This window comes from Eretmochelys imbricata, chromosome 7 (assembly GCF_965152235.1).
Source record: "Eretmochelys imbricata isolate rEreImb1 chromosome 7, rEreImb1.hap1, whole genome shotgun sequence".
Classification (NCBI taxonomy): Eukaryota; Metazoa; Chordata; order Testudines; family Cheloniidae; genus Eretmochelys; species Eretmochelys imbricata.
Genome location: NC_135578.1, coordinates 85,523,444 through 85,542,922, shown reverse-complemented (window position 1 = coordinate 85,542,922; position 19,479 = coordinate 85,523,444). Strand labels below are relative to the sequence as shown.

General features: G+C 41.3%; 1 protein-coding gene across 6 annotated transcripts in view; it reads left to right on the top strand.

Moving 5' to 3' along the window:
* MICU1 (mitochondrial calcium uptake 1) overlaps window positions 1-19,479 on the top strand; it is a 216,743-nt gene that overhangs the window by 29,764 nt on the left and 167,500 nt on the right. For all 6 annotated transcript variants that reach the window (XM_077822075.1, XM_077822074.1, XM_077822070.1 and 3 more), the window contains exon 2: window positions 5,978-6,139. In XM_077822075.1, coding sequence (XP_077678201.1) covers window positions 5,979-6,139 — 161 coding nt within the window. In that variant the 5' untranslated portion in view covers window position 5,978. The remainder of the gene's footprint in view (window positions 1-5,977; window positions 6,140-19,479) is intronic.

Sequence of the window (19,479 nt, the reverse complement as noted above, 5' to 3'; positions counted from 1 at the left end):
GGAGAAGGTAGGTACCTACCCTATGTGGACAGGGACAGGACCCCAGACTGGCAGCAGGCTGAGTGGGGCCAGTAGCTGGGACTGTGGCTGGCAGGAACCGGCGGACGGAACCCTAGATTGGCAACAGACTGAGCGGCAGCGGGCTGAGCCGCGCAGCCCACTGCCAGTCTGGGGTTCTGGCTGCCGGCCCCTTGCCAACAGGTGTCCCAGCCGCAGGCCACGCTCAGGCTTCTGCCGGCCTAAGTGAATGGAACCCCAGGCCAGCAACGGGCTGAGCGGGCCGGTGTTGTAAGATCAGTATTTTAATTTAATTTTAAATGAAGCTGCTTAAACATTTTGAAAACCTTGTTTACATACAACAATAGTTTAGTTATATAATTATATAGAGTTATAGAGCGAGACCGTCTAAAAAACATTAAAATGTATTATTGGCATGCAAAACCTTAAATTAAAGTGAATAAATGAAGACTTGGCACACCACTTCTAAAAGGTTGCCGACCCCTGCTTTAGGTTATGGTTAGATCAGATTTTCTGGCTTTTCACTGCAACCATGAAGGCCAGAAACTTATTTTTGAAATATTTTTAAATGAGTACAGCATGAACCCTGAGATTCTCATGCAATCTTGATTCCAGCAGCTGGGGTTTAGAGAGAAAATACCGTGCTACTTGTGATAAAATTGTGAGAGTTAGTTGGCAACCCCTTCAGATGGATAGCATGGAAAGCTTCAGTCTCAAAGGTGCATTTTTAAAAAAAGATAGATTTATTTAAAACAGTGAGTTAACGTGGGAAGTGTTTTGCTTTAGCTCTGTCTAGCTGATGCTATCGGACAAACTTTATACTATGCTTTTTTGTGTAAATATAATTTATCAGTAACTGATTACTGTATGCAAGGGGGGTGAGGTAGCATTTTTGAGAGTACAATAGTTCTGCAAAATTTAGGCATTTCAGATTGGCAGGCATAATGCTGCATTAATGTAAGGCTCCCTCTCCCTCCCCCCCCCTTCACCCCCACAACTTTCTTGATGCAAGTCTTAGCCACATTTTTCACTATCATTACAAAATGTTCTTGTCTTCTGTTTGTGTTTTTTTTTACAATTTTGTCTTGTACAGCTGGAATGAAGTAGAGAGACCCAAATAAGAGGACAGAAAAATAGTGGATGGCTTTTCAACTTGTGTTTCTAATTTTTTTAGAAAAAATAACAGTTGCATAACTTCTCTGAGTTTGCATACATAATGGCAATAATTCCCAAGAGAGAAAGTGGGAATTTAGATTAGAGTGGGATGGAAGTAATTTTGAATCTGAAATGAAGGCCATCCTTCATAATACAGGGCCATTTTATGCTGTGCTTGTGTTTGTGGGATGATATGTGATGGCCATTGTTGCATACAGTATTTCACTGAGAGTTTTCATTATGATCACGTAAAAGCTTTTTTTAAAAGGAATAAATAAAACATTAATCACAAAGTAATTTACTTTCTGGTTTGTGTTTATAAATGAGCATAAAATTAGAACTATTCAAATTCAACTGCTAATGGAAGTACTAAATGTTACGGCAATTGCCCATAACTCTGATTTTTAGGGGATATTAGAATAACTTCCTATGTCTTGAGCCACCTTTTACAGAACTCTAACCTAAGGTTAGGAAATGACAGCTGAATGTCACTGCTTGATTTCCCAGTGAAGTTGCCTTCAAATCTGATGTTTGATGTCAACAGATTTGAAAACCTTTGTCTGCACTTCTGCCTGGCATTTGTCTTCTAAGTACCTTTTTAAGCTGTTATATAAATTGTTGGTGTTTACTAAAATATTATCTGAAATACTATATTGAACAAAACAAGAAGCCTTTGGAAGTAATCTTATAATACAGAATGTCCTGCTTAAGAGGTGTACTAAAGAGGGGAATGACTTAAAATATGTTGTCCATAGACCTCTGATAAAGAATAAACAGATTGGGTAAAGCTAGAGCCCTAAAGAGAAACAAATACTACATGTGAAGAAGCATTCCTAACTAAATGTTGTTTTAAATAGCGTGCTAGTGGTTGAGCTTGAAAGAGCTGTTTTAGGGTATTTATGAAAGCGATAATCTGATTGAAGGATTGCCAGTTGTCTTGCATGTCAGTCTACAAAGAATTCATTGCTCTGAAGCTGTCTTTATCACAGATATCTGTTGAAGGCTGACTCTTTCCATATAAAGTTGAAATGCCTCACCCTCCCTTTCAAAGGTTTGGGCAGCCTTGCCCCGACCACATTTCATATCGCCTTGCTAGTGCTTTGCCCTCCGTTCTTGTTCCCTATGCTTCTACTGTACTCTTCCTAGGTCTCTCTTCACATTGCTCCACGTGACTAGAATGGCATCCTTTATCCTGTGCTGCTCTGTCAAATCCTTCCTTCTTGAAAACCTACTCTTTCCCTGGTTTCTACTCCAGTGCTGCCTCCTACTCCTCCTCTTGCTTTACCTCAGTCTCTTTAAAAGAATCAGAAGGGACATGATTTGTTCATTATTTGTATTAACCCTCATCCCTCCTTTTGTCCCGTGTTTGTCTTATTTCAGACTAAACTTTTCAGGCAAGAATTAAAATATTTTTACTCTCAAAAATGTCATGCAAATATATGATGTGTTTAACAACAATCTGTTGCTTTCCCTCCTAAATTCATACCAGCAGTTGACATATCAATATCCACAGCTACATATAGGACCCTACCAAATTTACAGTTCACTTTGGTCAATTTCACGGCCACTGGGTCTTAACATTGGTTAATTTTACAATTTCAGATATTTACATCTGAAATTTCACAGTGTTGTAATTGTGGGGGTCCTGATCCAAGAGGGGATAGTGTGTGTGTCCCAAAGCTGCTGTTAGGCTGGTTGCAGGATTGCCATACTCACTTCTGGCTCTGAAAGCAGCACAGCTCTGAAGGCAGCAGCTGCCGAGTTTCCTGCAGCTGGAGAAGGCTCCCAGAGGTGGAGCATCCCAGCCCGGGGATCCTACCTGCTAGTCAGGGCCAGTGGTGGATTAGTATATGGCCCCATGCCCAGGGCCCCTGGATAATTTGAAAAATGGGTGACCCAGCCCTGGCAGGAGCTGTGGGGGCTGAAGTCCCAAGCTTGGGCACCCTGAGCCTGGGCAGAAGCTGAAGAGGGGGACAGAAGCCCCGAGCCTGGGTGGCCCAGAGTCTGGGTAGGAGCCATGGGGGGACAGCAGCCCTGAGCCCCAGCTGGAGCCATGGGTGGGGTGAAGCTTGGAGCTTGGGCAGGAGCTGCGGGGGGTGAAAGACCCAAGTCCTGGCTGGAGCCGTGGGGAGTGGCAGCCCCCAGCCCAGGTTCCCTGAGCCGCTGGCAGGAGCTGCAGGGGGTGAAATCCTCAAGTCCTGGCTGGACCCCAGGTAGGAGCCATGGGGTGAGAGGCAGCTCCAAGCTGGGCAGGAGCTGTGGGGGCTGGAGGTCTGGGAGGTGGCAGCCAGTGTTCCCTCTAATTTTTCCCATGCTCCCCCGCTGCAGTCCTGAGCACCTGCGTGGCACTTAATAGGCTGCTGCACGGCTATGCAGCTTAGAGGGAACTTAAGTGGCATGCTCCCAGCCCCAGCAGGAGCCGTGGGGTTGGGGCAGCACCCAGTCCAAGTCCCTGAGCCCTGGCAGGAGCTGCAACTACTACACCCCCGGCAGGAGCTGAGAGAGCTAGCGGGAGCAGCAGCCTGGAGCCTGAGCTCCCAGAGCCGAGGTGGGGGTGGCGGTGGCGGTGGCAGTGGGCAGAAGCTCCAGCGCTAGGGTGCCGTAGCCTGGGCAGGAGCCTCAGTTGGGAGTAGGGCACCCCGAGGCCCGGCAAGAGTTGCCCGGGGCAGCAGCCCGGAGCTCAGCAGAAGTGAGAGTGTACCACTCATTTCTGCACTGCCTGTGGAGGTGGGTCAGATCTCCTGCCATAACAGCCATGCAGGGGAAGGACAAGTCCTGTCCCTCCCCAGCCCACCTGACTTTGGAGAGATAAGATTTCATAGAGAAGGGCTTATTTCACAGTCTGTGACGTGTTTTTCATGGCCATGAAATTGGTAGGGCTCTAACTATATACTACTGTAATTTGAGGGGAAACGTAAATACATTTAAATTAACTCTGGCGTTTGGGATAAGGGTGTGTGTATGTGTGTTTTCTCAAGCGTAAAGATTTGTTTATGCAAACTAGTCCCAACATTACTAAATTGTGAGCTTCTAGTAATGATAAAGCTGCAGTGCAGGTCTGTAGGACTGTATTGCTGCTTGTACTATAAAATGCTAATTGTATCTGTAGGCACTACTTTGTATTGATTGCTATTGGCTCCTCTCACTTGGTCTTGATCTTGAGCAGGTCAGTAAACATTTGTGAAAGGTGGTAGTAAGAGTATGTTAAAAGCTAAGGAGAAGGAATGAAGTTGCTTAAAATAAGTATGCGTTTCTTCAACAGGAGGTTTTCTCCTTGAAAATATGATAAAGGGCTTTCCATATTCTGAATTTTATAATGCATTAATCTATCTGGAGAAATTCCATAGGAGTGTGAATTAGAGCAGTAAGGATTTTTTTTCACTAGAATACACAACGCTTTTATCCTGAGCATTTCTCCTTTGTAATTCAGACTTGCATTTTGTGAGCTTGCACAGTGCAGAAGTCATTTTTATTCTAAATGTTTCTATTTTTGTGATTCTATCTCCTGTAGAGGGTTTCTTGTTCTCAGATGCAATCTTTGCAGTTTATCGATTTTTACTATTTTAATAACATTTAGATCGGCAGCTTGGTTTTCCCTTTTTCTCTGCACAACTATTTCTGTGCAGGGCAGTGAAGTACACATTGTATTTTAAAAGACATACTTCAGGTTGTGTAATGTTTTAGTTAGAGCGGAGTCTGGGTGTTGAGCTCCAAGCTAGATAACCCCCTCTTCTCCAGTCATTTCAAAAATATAACCAAGAGCCTTCTGGGTTTTTCAATAAAGTAAAATTTATATTAGTTTTTAGCTTGCCTTCTAAGATTGTGTTAGGCAGAATGGATTGTATTAATTTGCAGTGCTTATTTCTATGCCCTATTTCCATCTGTAACACAATGATACTTGAAGAGAAATAAACAAATGTTTTCACTTAATATATGAAATGTTTTGGAGAACTTAGGAGTAAGCACTGCTATAAGAAGAGTGTTTAGACAGCTGAGTCATGATTGCAAAGTGTGTCAGCTGGGCTTCTGCAAATTCGTAATATCTGCAATTTAGAAAACCACTCACCAAGTAATGTAACCATAGTTCTCTGAAAGGGATAGTTTGTTTCAAAACAAATTATCATAAGATTTGCGGTAATATGCTGGTTCTGTATGATTTGTTGCTGTCTAAAAACTAAGGGTGTATCTAGTTGGAGCCTGCTTCTAGAGGCCTGTCTACTCTATTGTACGAAATTGACTGGTGGGTGAAAAAGGTTCCCAACAGAGGTCCCCATGAACTGGTAAAACTGCTAGAGTAGAAAGGACAAAAGTTTCTCAATCAGCATTTCCATTATATTGTTGGCAACTCTTTCCACTGGGGTTTGTATAATGGCTATCACAATGGAGACCTCATCCTGATTGAGGACTCTGGGTGCTACCTCAACATGCATATTAAAGAGTAATAGTATAGCAACTTTCAACACTGATTCAGGGGGACTGTTGCTGACATCCCTTGTCAGACGCAGGTCAGCTGCCTAGTGTAGGTGCATCTTTGGAGGAGGGAAGTGTCTCACGTTGCACTGCAGTGCCCCTTTTTGTTGGCTCAGGTGTGTCATTGACAAGTTCTGAAGGGAGCTCTGTCCATCTTTCCTTTGCTGGAGTGATAGTCTTGCAAACTGGTGGACTGAAATAAGGATGTGAAATTCTTTGGCTTGGAGGATGCCTAGTTGGAAGAAGGAGGAAAGTAATGAAAAATTGAATTGCTTTTGTATTGCAGCACTTGCTGCTTTATTTTCAATAGTAATTTGTTTCCCTTACTTGATAGGATGTTTCGCCTTCGAGTTCTTGCTGCCGTGGCAGGCTTAGAGGCTGTTTCCCGATGTTACCATGGAATGGCACATCCCACCAGAAGCAGGCAAAGACTTATGATGGCAGCTTTCATAGGAACAACTGCAGCAACAGCAAGTGCTGGACTCCTATGGAAGAGGTAAGTGCTCTCAGGAGTCATTCTTGAACAGAACTTCAGCCTTCTGCTGCTTTGGTCCCGCTTTGGTCCCCTGAAGAAATTAATGTGGAGTGAATGTCACCTTGATCGTAGAAGCAACAGAAGACTATGCAAGGCAGCATCACTGCCTTGAGCTCCATTGTGTGAAGAGCAGCAGCTATTGAATGGACATGCATCTGTATCCCATATCCTACATGCAATAGAATTAGGCCCCAAGGGTGTTGGGGAGATGAGCAGGAGTTTGACTAGATTCTGTGGTTACATGGATCTACTGGACATAACCCTTCGAGGTTTCTAAGAGTTGTCACCCTTATTCTAGCTACAAAAGGGCTCTGGAGCTGTCATGCCTTGCCCACTGACTGGGAAGCAGATCATGTATTCTGGCACAAAGTCTAACTAATATATCGTGCTTTCACCTCTTAGGAAGCCTAGTAGGATATAAGTGTCATAAAATAAGACTGATGTTTCATAAAATATGAACTTCAAGCATAAATAAAAAGCCCACTTGCTGCTTAATGCTGAGAGATTTCTGTACCCTCTTGCACCATGTTAGATTTCATTTGAGGAGTATTAGCTGAAAATGTATAGTGCGAACTGCAGCTGTAGCATCAAATACTCTTCTTTATTCATGCTTCAGATGAGGCACTAAGGTTACTTTGTGACCAGTGTAAGACACCATGAAATTACATTTTCACAATAGTGAACAGTGTATAGAAATACTCAGGGTGGCACTAAATGAGCCTCAATTGACTCTGGTTATGTTCCATGCTCTAAACAAAGCAAGCAGTAAATGTTCTTTAGCTTCTAGTTGAATTAAATGTGAAAGCTGTCAGGAGCCACTGTTATCACTGTATGCTCAGGCTCACTACTGTGCAGATACCATGATTAGTCCAAAGGTGATAGTATCATTGAGAACATATCTTATTTTCAATTCTAATATTTAGGTATTACTTTATGATCTTATTTTCCAACACAGTAGGTACACTTGCCTCTTATTTGGAATTATGGCAAGCTGTGAGAAGCAGTAATGTAATGTCTCATAATTGTTGTGTACTGTTTTCTGTTTTGGGCAAGGGAGCCTACTTAACATAAACAGAAAAAGTTGTTCACTGTTTTTGCCGTTCCTATAATTGGCAAGACTTAAGCTCCTTGCTAAAAGGTGTCATCAAAAACCAGGGGGAAAGCACCATGATCCAGCACAGTCTCTTCTGATGTTACCTGTTAAAATTAATCTGGTTTATATAGTGCCTTTCAATTTGAAGGACCCCAGAGCACTTTACAGACGTTATAAAATCATGCAGCCAGCAGTGAGGTGGAATGCTGCAGCCATTCTGTGCCGATAACAAAGATGACTGTACTGTTATATATCTCCTTTTTGGGTGAGGAAGTGAATAATCTCTCCATTTAAAACTACAGTGAGAATATTTTAAGTGCACATAACATAATTACCTAAATTAGGTTTTTGGCTAGGACACTGTAAGTTCATAGCTCTTTTGTGGAAAATGTCATAAAAATAACCAAGCTGTCAGGTATTAAATTTTGTATCTCATCTGAAGGATGGCACTTCCAGCAGCACACAGAGAGCTGACAAAATCGCAAACATAAGTGGTGTGGCAGAATACAGGCAACAGTGCAGCCTGGGGCCCAGGATTCCCCGAGTTCTAATAATCCCAGATATGCTGCTAATTTTTTAAAATTTTTCTTCCTCTGTCTATTTCTTAACTAGCACAGATAGGTTAATGTTTGTAAAGCCCTTTCACTGTAAAGTGTTAGGTAAGAATCAAATATTTTGTACAGGTATTCTTTGATGCACTGTATAATTAGAGATGTGCTCATGGAATTCATATAGGGTAGACTTGTAACTCAATGAGGGGAGAAAATTTGTACTAGTTAACCTTTGTGAAGGATAGGTTAGGAACCAAGGGGCTTAACTTGCAGCAAGGGAGATTTAGGTTGGACATTAGGAAAAACTTCCTAACTGTCAGGGTGGTTAAACACTGGAATAAATTGCCTGGGGAAGTTGTGGAATCTCAGTCATTGGAGGTTTTTAAGAGCAGGTTAGATAATCACCTGTCAAGGATAATCACCTGTCTAGATCAGGGATCGGCAACCTTTGGCACGCAGCCTGCCAGGGTAAGCCCCCTGGCGGGCCGGGCCGATTTGTTTACCTGCCGCATCCGCAGGTTCGGCCGATTGCGCCTCCCACTGGCTGCAGTTCGCCGCTCCACGCCAATGGGGACCGCAGGAAGCAGTGGCCAGCACATCCCTCGGCCCGCTCCATTTCCTGCAGCCCCCATTGGTCTGGAGCAGCGAACCGCAGCCAGTGGAAGCCATGATCAGCCGAACCTGCGGACGCAGCAGGTAAACAAACCGGCTCGGCCCACCAGGGGACTTACCCTGGCGGGCCGTGTGCCAAAGGTTGCCAATCCCTGGTCTAGATAATAGTTATTCCTGCCGTGAGTGTAGGGTACTGGACTAGGAGACCTCTTGAGGTCCCTTCCAGTCTGACGATTGTATGTTATTATTTACTTGGCTGTTTAACCCAAGAAATCATATTACCATTACAATGACAAGTTGTTTTGGTGTAGAAAATAGTTTATACTGATGCTACAAAATATTAAATAGACTGTTTCAAATAAAAACATTTTAACTTTGTGTTTAAAAATAAATGAAAGAAAAGAAACCCTACAATGTAGTAAAGTTCTTTTTCAGTTCTATAGTGCTAATCTTATTGGTCATTTTCACTTGAACTTGCCAAGCCACCAGCAAGAACCTTAACTGTGAAGTGGTTCAAGAAATGAGTTCAGCTGAATATATTTGAACATGAATAGATGCTGTGTTGTGCATACCACTGCATATCATACAATAAGTATAATTGAACTACTTATAAATAAGATGTTTAGCTGCAGGAACCAATAACATTACAGATGGAGGTGGTGTAGCAGCAATGTGGTCGACATCTTGAGAAAGATGTGGACACACAGTGTCCAGAGAACAACTCAAAGGATAACAAGTTTAGATAACATGACCTATCAGGAAACTTTACAAAACAAACAAAAAAACCAAAACCAAAAAAACCGAACTAGGCATGTTTAATCTTGAGACAAGAAGACCTGGGGGAGGGGAAAGGGGAGTGGGGAAGAAACTGATCTTCAAATATGTGAAGGTTTTTTAAAGAGAATGATGATAAATTGTTCCTCACATCCACTGATGGTGGGACAAGAAGTAATTGGCTTAATGTACAGCAAGGGAGATTTAGATTAGTTATTAGGAAAAACTTTCTGTCTATATGGATAGTTAAGTACTGGAATAGGTAACCAAGGGAGGTTGTGGAATCCCCATCTTTGGAGGTTTTTAAGAACAGGTTAGAACAGTGATGGGCAACCTGTGGTCTGCACGTGACCCATCAGGGTAATGCACTGGCAGGCCGTGAGATAGTTTGTTTACATTGACGATCCGCAGGCACGGCTTCCCGCAGCTCCCAGTACCGAAGTTCACTGTTCCCAGCCAATGGGAGCTGCGGGAAGCGGCACTGGTTGCAGGGATGTGCTGGCTGCCACTTCCCGCAGCTCCTGTTGGCCTGGAAAGGCAAACTGCAGCCACTGGGAGCTGCAGGCGGCTGTGCCTGCGGACAGTCAATGTAAACAAACTGTCTCGCGGCCTGCCAGTGGATTACCCTGATGGGCCATGTGCAGCCTGCGGGCCACAGGTTGCCACCACTGGGTTAGACAAACACCTGTCAGAGAGGGTCCTGCCTCTGGACAGGACCATCGATGAGATTGCCTTTTGAGGGCCCTTCCAGCCTTAAATTTCTATAATTCTATATATAATGCATGCAGTGGGACTATTTTACAGTGGAAATTTTTCCCATAGAAGAATTTCACTCAGAGCAACATTTCACGGTAGCAGTTGCAGTTTGTATGTTACAGTGCATTGAAACAATTTAGGACTTGCATTCTGTTATATCCAAAATTACTTTTTCACAAATGGTATACATATAAATACATAAGCAATTAATGAAGCAAATCAAGATTATGTAAGATTTAAGGGAACACTCTCCAAGCTGGGAACAGTAGTTGTTTTTAAAGTGCTTCTTTGCATAAACTGTTCTGTTAAGACAGTTAACCTTCTGTAGAGATGATCTAATACAATGCTTGTTTTCCTTCAATTAGTTAAGCAAATATACTTTCATTGTTATATGAAACCTTGCTGTGCTGCGAAGCTGAAGACTTCTGGGGGGTTCTGGATCTCTTTCTTTTATCATAACAAAGAAGCCTGCTGCCTTTGATGGTATGTGACCCTAATAAAGGGTGTCTGCAAAAAGAAAAGGAGTACTTGTGGCACCTTAGAGACTAACCAATTTATTTAAGGGTGTGTGGTTTCTAATATTCTGATTAACCTTGAATGATCTATGCTTGAGGCCGTGACACTTCATCATGAACTAAATGAGATGCCCTACTGTGATCCTTGTCAGCAAAATGTCAGCTGTAATGCCTTCCTTAAAAAAGGTGACTTTAAAAAAAAAAAAAAAATTACGGCACGCAATGTAGAACATGTAAATCGTAATATCCTGAAAGGCTTTTTAGAGTTCAGTCTGCTTCCTCCATAATCATAAAGATTTATTTAGTCTCTTAGGAAAATGAAAAGCTATTTAAAGGCGTATCAGTGCTTGGTGGTACTGCCATGTAGGAGTGTTCAGGTCTGGTAGTGACTGAAAGAAGATCTTATGCTTATCAGCCCTTTGGAAAGCTGGGGACTTCGGAGGTGGTGTTTTCAGTTATTGAGGAAGGACAACAGTGGAGAAAAGGTGGGAATCTGACCTGCAATGCTTTCTAGAATTTGAAAGTAGCTTTGTGACATTGCATCTTTGGAGATAGCCTTTGCTGACTATGGGAATTATTCCATTTTTACATGAGGCATGTGTGGATTATAGGAAATCCCAGGTATAGGAAATAGAGTTGTGCTATAATTGGGATAAGGAAGTGAATGCAATCATTTCAGGATCCCCTACCCGCACCCAACTGCCTTCTTACATTGAATTTCTGAATATGTAGGAATCGCAAGCAAATCCTTTTGGAATGTTTTTTGCTCAGTAGGTAAGGGATTGCTCATACTTGGATGCCTGGACAACCCCTTCCCCCCACCAAAAATATAAAGGACAAAATAAAAGCTATACAAAGAGATAATTCAAGGTCAGGTATTCTAATGCATTGCCAAGTATGCTAAGGATTACATTTTTTTCTCCCCGAGGAACTGATAAAATTAACACAAACTAGACAGAGTTAATCAAAGACAAATAGCTGTTGATTGTATCTCTGAATTCTGTGTGGGTTTTTCCAATAGTAATCCTACTGGCTCTTTAGGCAAAAACACAGTTCTTAAATATATCATAAAGGCAGAGTAGCCTCATATTTGTTAAAAATAATTGCCTTCAACTACTAATTATTAATCTAATGTGTTTATCTCTGTAGCTAAGCTGTAGCCACAATATTTTTCAAATGTCACTTTCCTAGTCTATTGGCTAACTTGTCAGATGAATCACAGATGGCAATGGGGAGAAAGAAATACTTAATAAGGCTACATCATAAAAATAGAATGAGAGAGTTGTCAAAAGCTGGACTAGTATCTATGCTGCCTACTAATTTTTACAGTGAAGGTTTGGCAGATGTAATATTTTTCTGTATATGGCATAAAGTGGTGATTACTTCATTAATATTGATGTTTCATTAGGCATCTTAGTACAGAGGAAGCCCTGGAATTCAGGGCTTGAAAAAATCATTCACTCTAGTACTGATGAATGGAAAACTATCTTGGTGAATAGGGTGGGACTCTTATCTCTCTCTCCCCCCCCCCCCCCCAATTTAAACTTGACTTTAAAAACACAAAAAACTGTCTAGTCCTTATGATTAAAAACTTTAATGTAGGCTGCTGGCTGTCTCCGCCAGCCCAGGAAGAACTAGGGCCTTATCCAAAATCTGTGTAGGCCCTTCTTTCAAGGCACAGTTTGAAGAATAAAAATAAGACTCCCTAAGGAAGGCCAAAACAAAGCTATTCCCCTGACCAAAGCAGGCTGCAGGGACCCAAAGGCCTTTCCTCTTGCATCACTCCCCGCTGCTCCAGGGCCAGGCAGCCCCTTTCTTTCTCTTCAATGGAGCCCTTTCAGCCTGTCATGGTATCTGGAGTGGCTCACAACCATGAACGCCAACTTCAGGGTAGACTGTCAAGAAACAGGGCAGAGCCCTCCAAATGGTTGTATGTTCTGTCATTAGATTTCACCAATCCAGTAACAAGTGTGAACTCCTAAAGCACTGTATCAGTCTTACCAGAGAGTCATAGGCAGTCCAAGTCTATCTTGCCACCCAGGCAAGCTGGACTTAGTGATAAATGGTCACTATACACCAAAAATCACAACAGTATTCAGATTACTCCCAGTCCCAAAGGACCAGCCACTTACCCCAGTCAGTTTGAACCTTAGTTCTCTCTCCAAGGATAATACTTGTAGCCAATCCTATAGTAAACTGTCTATGGATTTATTCAGAAAATAAATGAGTTATTACAAGGTTAAATCAGGCAAGCATATATACACAGATGTTAGTCCATATTCCAAAAGGTGACAGAATTGTAGAAATCTGTCAACTCTGAATGCCTTTTAGGGCTAATCTGGGTTAACTCTGGTGACCTTTGCTTCCATTTTGTAGCTCCAGCTCTGTGAAAGTCTAGACAGCAAAAGAGATGAGAGAATTTCTTGTCAGCAATTTTAATTTCCTTCTTCCAAAATTAAATCTGTTGTGAGGATGGCCTTAATGATGGGCAGGAGATGACCCCTCCTGACTGGGTTCACGGTTTCAGAGCAAACACGTTTTACAGTTACGAAGCAAAAATTTAAATATTATATAACGTGACCAATTATAATTGAGATTAACGCATGCAGCAACTTGGAAGCATATCCTTAAGTCTAAACCCTAACTACATTGTTATAAGTCTAATACTCATCTTAACCATACTAACCAACAGGCCTATACATATGTGGTTTCATCACTGCTGACAGGGCCTGTAGCAGATACACACCAGAAAGGTACAGTGAAGGGTGCTTAGGACTCAATAAGCCTCTGGGATAATGGGTGAATTGCATCTTTAGAAAACCAATTTTAGCATAACTCCTCTGAAAGAAGCGGGGAAAGGAGGAGCAGTAAAAACTTACAAGGAGCAGAACAAAGGCAGCCAGGTGACCAAGAGGGGTCCACAGGAAGACAGTGAGGAAAGGAAGAGGAAGCAAGGGCCAGGAGAGGAGAAGGTCACACAATCTGGATAAGCGGCTTCATGAGGTGCAGAGACCAGCCAGTGTGCAACAGCCTACAATAGAAGGGACACCCTGCCTGCCTCTCTGGACCCACATGGTTCCCCAAGGACTCAGGAAGGAAGTGTGAGAGAGACATCGTGGTTTCAGGTGTGTTTGGTATGATTATGATTAAGTATTGAAGAGCATAAAGGTGTTACTCTCTACGCAGAGAGTGTTTGTTAACGGCTTCACAACTACCGTGTGGCCTTGAGAGAGTTAAACTGTAACCAGGCGCTTAGTGGCTCCACACCTTTGGGGTGGAGTTCCGAGAGAGGGCATGCTTAAGTACCGGGGAGTCTGAAGGGACAGCGCTGCGCCCAGAGGGGCAATGTTGCTGGACAGTGGATTCCAACTCTCAGAAAGGTGGTGCCAGATAGAAGGTCTGTGCTGTAGGAATAAGCCTAGCAACCCCAGGAATGAGACAGTGGCTGAACTCTGGTCAGGCTCCCAGGACATGAAACACCCATGGTTCCAGAGCAACAGAGGCTTGGATTCTGCTTACAGCAGTCCTAGTGAGTGGCCAGGATCTCTGACAGTAGGTTTCTTAACCTTGCCCCAGACAGTCTCCTTGCTAATTTCTCTCCTTAAGACAATGGAGAATTGAAGTTACTTAATTTTGATTTTTTTCATTACTTTTTATGTAACTAAATAGACCTGATATTGAATGAAATATAAATGTCTGGTAGGTTTTAGCTGCTTCCTGCTGTACTAGGTGGTTTCCCCCTTCTTGCTGTATTAGGCAGTCAGTGTTACAATAGGAAGTACCCCAAATTTCTGAACACACAGCTTGCCAGGAACACATGGCTATCACTTTTTAAATGACTACCTTTCAGTCTAATTTTCCATGTAATATGGTTATTTGGGGATAATACAGCTCTCAAACTAGAAATAAGAAATGTGTGTATTGTGCATTGATAAGAGGCTTTACATAAAATTTGGTATATTTTCTTTCTGATGGCTTAGGAAGCCCGTCTATACTGATGATAAAAGATTAAACAAGATATGTTGTACCATTAAATCAGTGCACACTTTTAGGATAAAAATTGCTCAGCAGATAACATTTTTTAGGACTTACTAGATACCTGTAAAAATAGAAAAGAGTGATATTTGTTGGAGCTGAGAAGGGAAGAATAATAATTGCTACATATTGTTTGGCTCCATGCACCTGGGTAAATCAGTTCTGGAATAAAGTAATGAAATATTTATGTATGGTTTTAGTATGAGAGATTCTCAGAAACACCACCCCCAGTCTAATGATTTTTAGAAGTCATGAAAATCTGATTGGATCACAAATTTCTTTTGTGACGGTTGTTGCACTTAGAGGATATTACAAAACTGGAAGCCCACAAGAAGGAGGGAGCTATAGACTGATATTCTGGACTAGATTGGTGAATGGAGGAAGGGGTGGAATTATCTTTTTCATAAATAAGCATAGATGGCTATGAGGAGTGTTGGTGACAATCTTTTTATAAGCAGTGTACATAATATACCTGAAGTATTTAGTTCTAAATCTCTCATATCCACTATACTGACAGCAATAATATAACAAATTAGGGCTATCAAGCGATTAAAAAAACTAATTGCGCGATTCAACAATAATAGAATACCATTTATTTAAATATTTTGGATATTTTCTGCATTTTCAAATATGCTGATTTAAATTACAACACAGAATACAAAGTATACAATCCTCACTTTATATTTATTTTTTATTTAAAGATTTGCACTGTAAAAAACAAAAGAAATAGTATACTGGAGGTTTTTAAGATCAGGCTTGACAAAGCCCTGGCTGAGATGATTTAGTTATGGATTGGTCCTGCTTTGAGCAGGGGTTTGGACTAGATGACCTCCTGAGGTTCCTTCCAACCCTGATATTCTATTCTATGATTTCAAGTCACATAATACGAGTACTGTAGTGCAATCTTTTTATAATGAAAGCTGAACTTACAAATGTAGAATTATGTAAAAAACAACAACAACAACAACAAAAAACTGCACTCAACAATAAAACAGTGTAAAACTTTAGAACCTACAAGTCCACAGTCCTAATTCAGCCAATCGCTCAGACAAACAAGTTTGATTACAATTTGCAGAGGATATTGCTGCCCATGTTTTGTTTACAATGTCACCTGAAAGTGAGAACAGGCATTCGCATGGCACTGTTGTAGCTGGCATCATAAGATATTTACGTGCCAGATGCACTAAATATTCATATTTCCCTTCATGCTTCAACCACCATTCCAGAAGACATGCATCCATGCTGATGATGGGTTCTGCTTGGTAACAATCCAAAGTAGAGCGGACTGACGTATGTTCATTTTCATCATCTGAGTCAGATGCCACCAGCGGAGGGTTGATTTTCTTTTATGGTGGTTTGGGTTCTGTAGTTTCTGCATGGGAGCGTTGCTCTTTTAAGACATCTGAAAGCATTCTCCACACCTCGTCCCTCTCAGATTTTGGAAGGTATTTCAGATTCTTAAACCTTGGGTCAAGTTCTGTAGCTATCCTTAGAAATCTCACATTGGTACCTTCTTTGCATTCTGTGAAAGTGTTCTTAAAATGAACACATGCTGGGTCATCATCTGAGACTGCTATAACATGAAATATATGGCAGAATGTGGGTAAAACAGAGCAGGAGACATAGAATTATTCCCCAAGGAGTTCAATCACAAACTTAATTAACGCATTATTTTTTTTAACGAGCGTCATCAGCTTGGAAGCATGTCCTCTGGAATGGTGGCTGAAGCATGAAGGGGCATATGAATGTTCAGCATATCTGGCATGTAAATATCTTGCAACGCTGGCTACAAAAGTGCCATGTGAATGCCTGTTCTCGCTTTCAGGTGACATTGTAAATAAGAAGCGCGCAGCATTATTTCCCAGAAATGTAAACAAACTTGTTTATATTAGCAATTGGCTGAACAAGAAGTAGGACTGAGTGGTCTTGTGGACTCTAAAGTTTTGCATTGTTTTGTTTTTGAGTGCAGTTATGTAACAATCTACATTTGTAAGTTACACTTTCATGATAAAGAGATTGTACTTCATTACTTGTATGAGGTAAATTGAAAAATACTATTTCTTTTGTTTATCATTTTTACAGTGCAAATATTTGTAATAAAAATAATATAAAGTGAGCAATGTACACTTTGTGTTCTGTGTTGTAATAGAAATCGATATATTTGAAAATGTAGAACAACATCCAAAAATATTTAATGAATTTCAATTGGTATACTATTGTTTAACAGTGCGATTAATCACGATTAATTTTTTTACTCACGGTTAATTTTTTCGAGTTAATCATGTGAGTTAACTGCGATTAATCGACAGCCCTATCATAAATATCTTTTAAGGTGGGTTTACAAGCAGATCCTGTGCAGCCTGTCTGCTGCTGCTTATGACCCAGTCACTCCATCTTGTTCTTACTTTCCACCCTGGCATTATTTTGTGCTGTCTTGGTTCTTATGTCTTCATGTGTACAGGGTGTTTCAGTTTAATTGTTTGGTCCCTCTCTCACTGTCTTGGTATCTTTTAGGTTTCAGTGCTTGATCCACTCCTCTTCCCCACCTGTGCTTTCTCTCTGCTTCCTTAGGTAAGCTTATCTGTTCACAAAGCTTCAGCTATCATCTCTGTTCAGATGTCCTGCCAATCTACTTCTTCTCTTCTGCCTCTCCAATCTCCACTCTCTGGGCAATCTGACATTGCCTTCCTGATACCTTCCTGAAAGATTCTACACTGGAGAACGTTATCTGTACTCACAAACACTTTTCTCTCCCCTCCCGCAATCATCTTCCCAATCATACAGATTCATAATCTCTGGCCTTGTCTATGCTAGAAAAGTTTTGGTGGTATAGCTATCCTCGTAAACCCTCCCAGTGTAGCGGTACTTGAATAAATTTTTGCATGCACACATCTTGGTATGAGCTAGGGAATTCACTGTTTAAACTCTGGTTCTTAAATATCACTTTACATTTTACTTTTTTTTTTTTTGGCTATTATGTTTTTGAAACAATATGGGTGCCCTCTGGTGGCTAATCTAACACCTGTAGCTTCCTCTGATGTTAACTAGTGTGTAGGCTAATCAGTGATGAGATTTTCTGGTATTTATGTGGTATTGAGCTGAAATACTACTGGAATTTTTTGTTCCTCCACCTAACTCCCCATTGACAAACATTTTCAGCATTGAATTTGAAAATGTATCACCCCAAAATACTTCGTATTTCTCAATAATATTTAAATAACCTCTTCTGGAAGGAAAATATAACATCATTTTATGCATAGTGGTCGTTAAGTACCTTTCCTCTTAATTTCCTGATTTAATAGTCAAGAAATAGTCATAGGACTGGAAGGGTCCTTGAGGGGTCATCTAGTACAGTCCCCCACACTCATGGCAGGACTGAGTGTCATCTAGACCATTCCTGCCAGGTGTGTGTTGAGCCTGCTCTTAAAAATCTCCAATGATGGAGCTCCCACAATCTCGTTAGGCAATTTAGTCAAGTGCTTAACCACCCTCAAAGTTAGGAAGTATTTCCTAAGGTCCAACCTAAAACCTCCCTTGATGCAATATAAGCCCATTGCTGCTTGTCCTATCCTCAGAGGTTAAGAAGAACAATTCTTCTCCCTCCTCCTTGTAACAACCTTTTATGTACTTAAAAACTGTTATCATGTCCCCTCTCTGTCTTCTATTTTCCAGACTAAACAAACCCAATTTTTTCAATCTTCCCTCAGAGGTCACGTTTGCTAGACCTTTAATCATTTTTTGTTGCTCTTCTCTGGACTTTGTCCACATCTTTCCTGAAATGTGGTGCCCGGAACTGGACACAGTACTCCAGTTGAGGCCTTATCAGCGTGGAGTAGAGTGCAAGAATTACTTCTCGTGTCTTGCTTACAACACTCCTGCGAATACATCCCAGAATTGTTTACTTTTTTAAAAACAGTATTACATTCTTGACTCCTATTTAGCTTGTGATCCACTATGACCCCCAGATCTCTTTCTGCAGTACTCCTTCCTTGGCAGTCATTTCCCATGTTGTACGTGTACAACTGATTTTTTCTTTCTAAGTGGAGTACTTTGCATTTGTCCTTATTGAATTTCATCCTTTTTACTTCAGACCATTTCTCCAGTTTGTCCAGATCATTTTGAATTTTAATCCTATCCTCCACAGCACTTGCAACCCCTCCCAGCTTGGTATCATCCGCAGACTTTATAAGTGTGTTTTCTCTATGCCATTATCTAAATCATCGATGAAGATATTGAACAGAACCAGATCCAGAACTGATCCCTGTGGGACCCCACTTGATATGCCCTTCCAGAATGACTGTGAACCACTGATAACTACTCTCTGGGAATGGTTTTCCAACCAGTTTTGCACCCGCCTTATAGTAGCTTCATCTAGGTTACATTTTCCTTGTTTGTTTATGAGAAGGTCATGCTAGACAGTATCAGAAGTCAAGCTTTGCTAAAGTCAAGCTAACTGTGCTAATCTTAACTTGAATCTTTGAAATGTTAACTAACTTTCTGTTGTGTGTGTTTTAATTTTTGTACTAGTATCACAACTTTGTATGACTTAACTGGATTTGGGTTTTTTTTAGTGTTATTTGATAGACAGTCTCTGCTAGGTTGGGTTCTACTTAAGATATCCATGGTCATCTGGGTTCCTTGAGTGATTTGTAGGTCTCATCTGTCACCACCTTGCTAACCTACTCTCAACCCCCTTCCTGTTTCTGGCGATAGGCCTGATGTGGGAGGTAATTTAAGAGCCCTGCCAGATGTGTAAGTAGTCCTATTGGCTTCTTGCTACGTTGCAGGATTGAGTCTATAGTCTGCACAATAACAAGTAGCTGATGCTACAATGACTTTGTGTAATATTATAATCATGCAACGTACCTATTTCTTGACATTGTGGGATTAGTGTCATTATTGAATAATCTAGGAAAGATCTACGATGCATGATGAATAGCTGTTCAGAGTTAATGTCCCACCTCT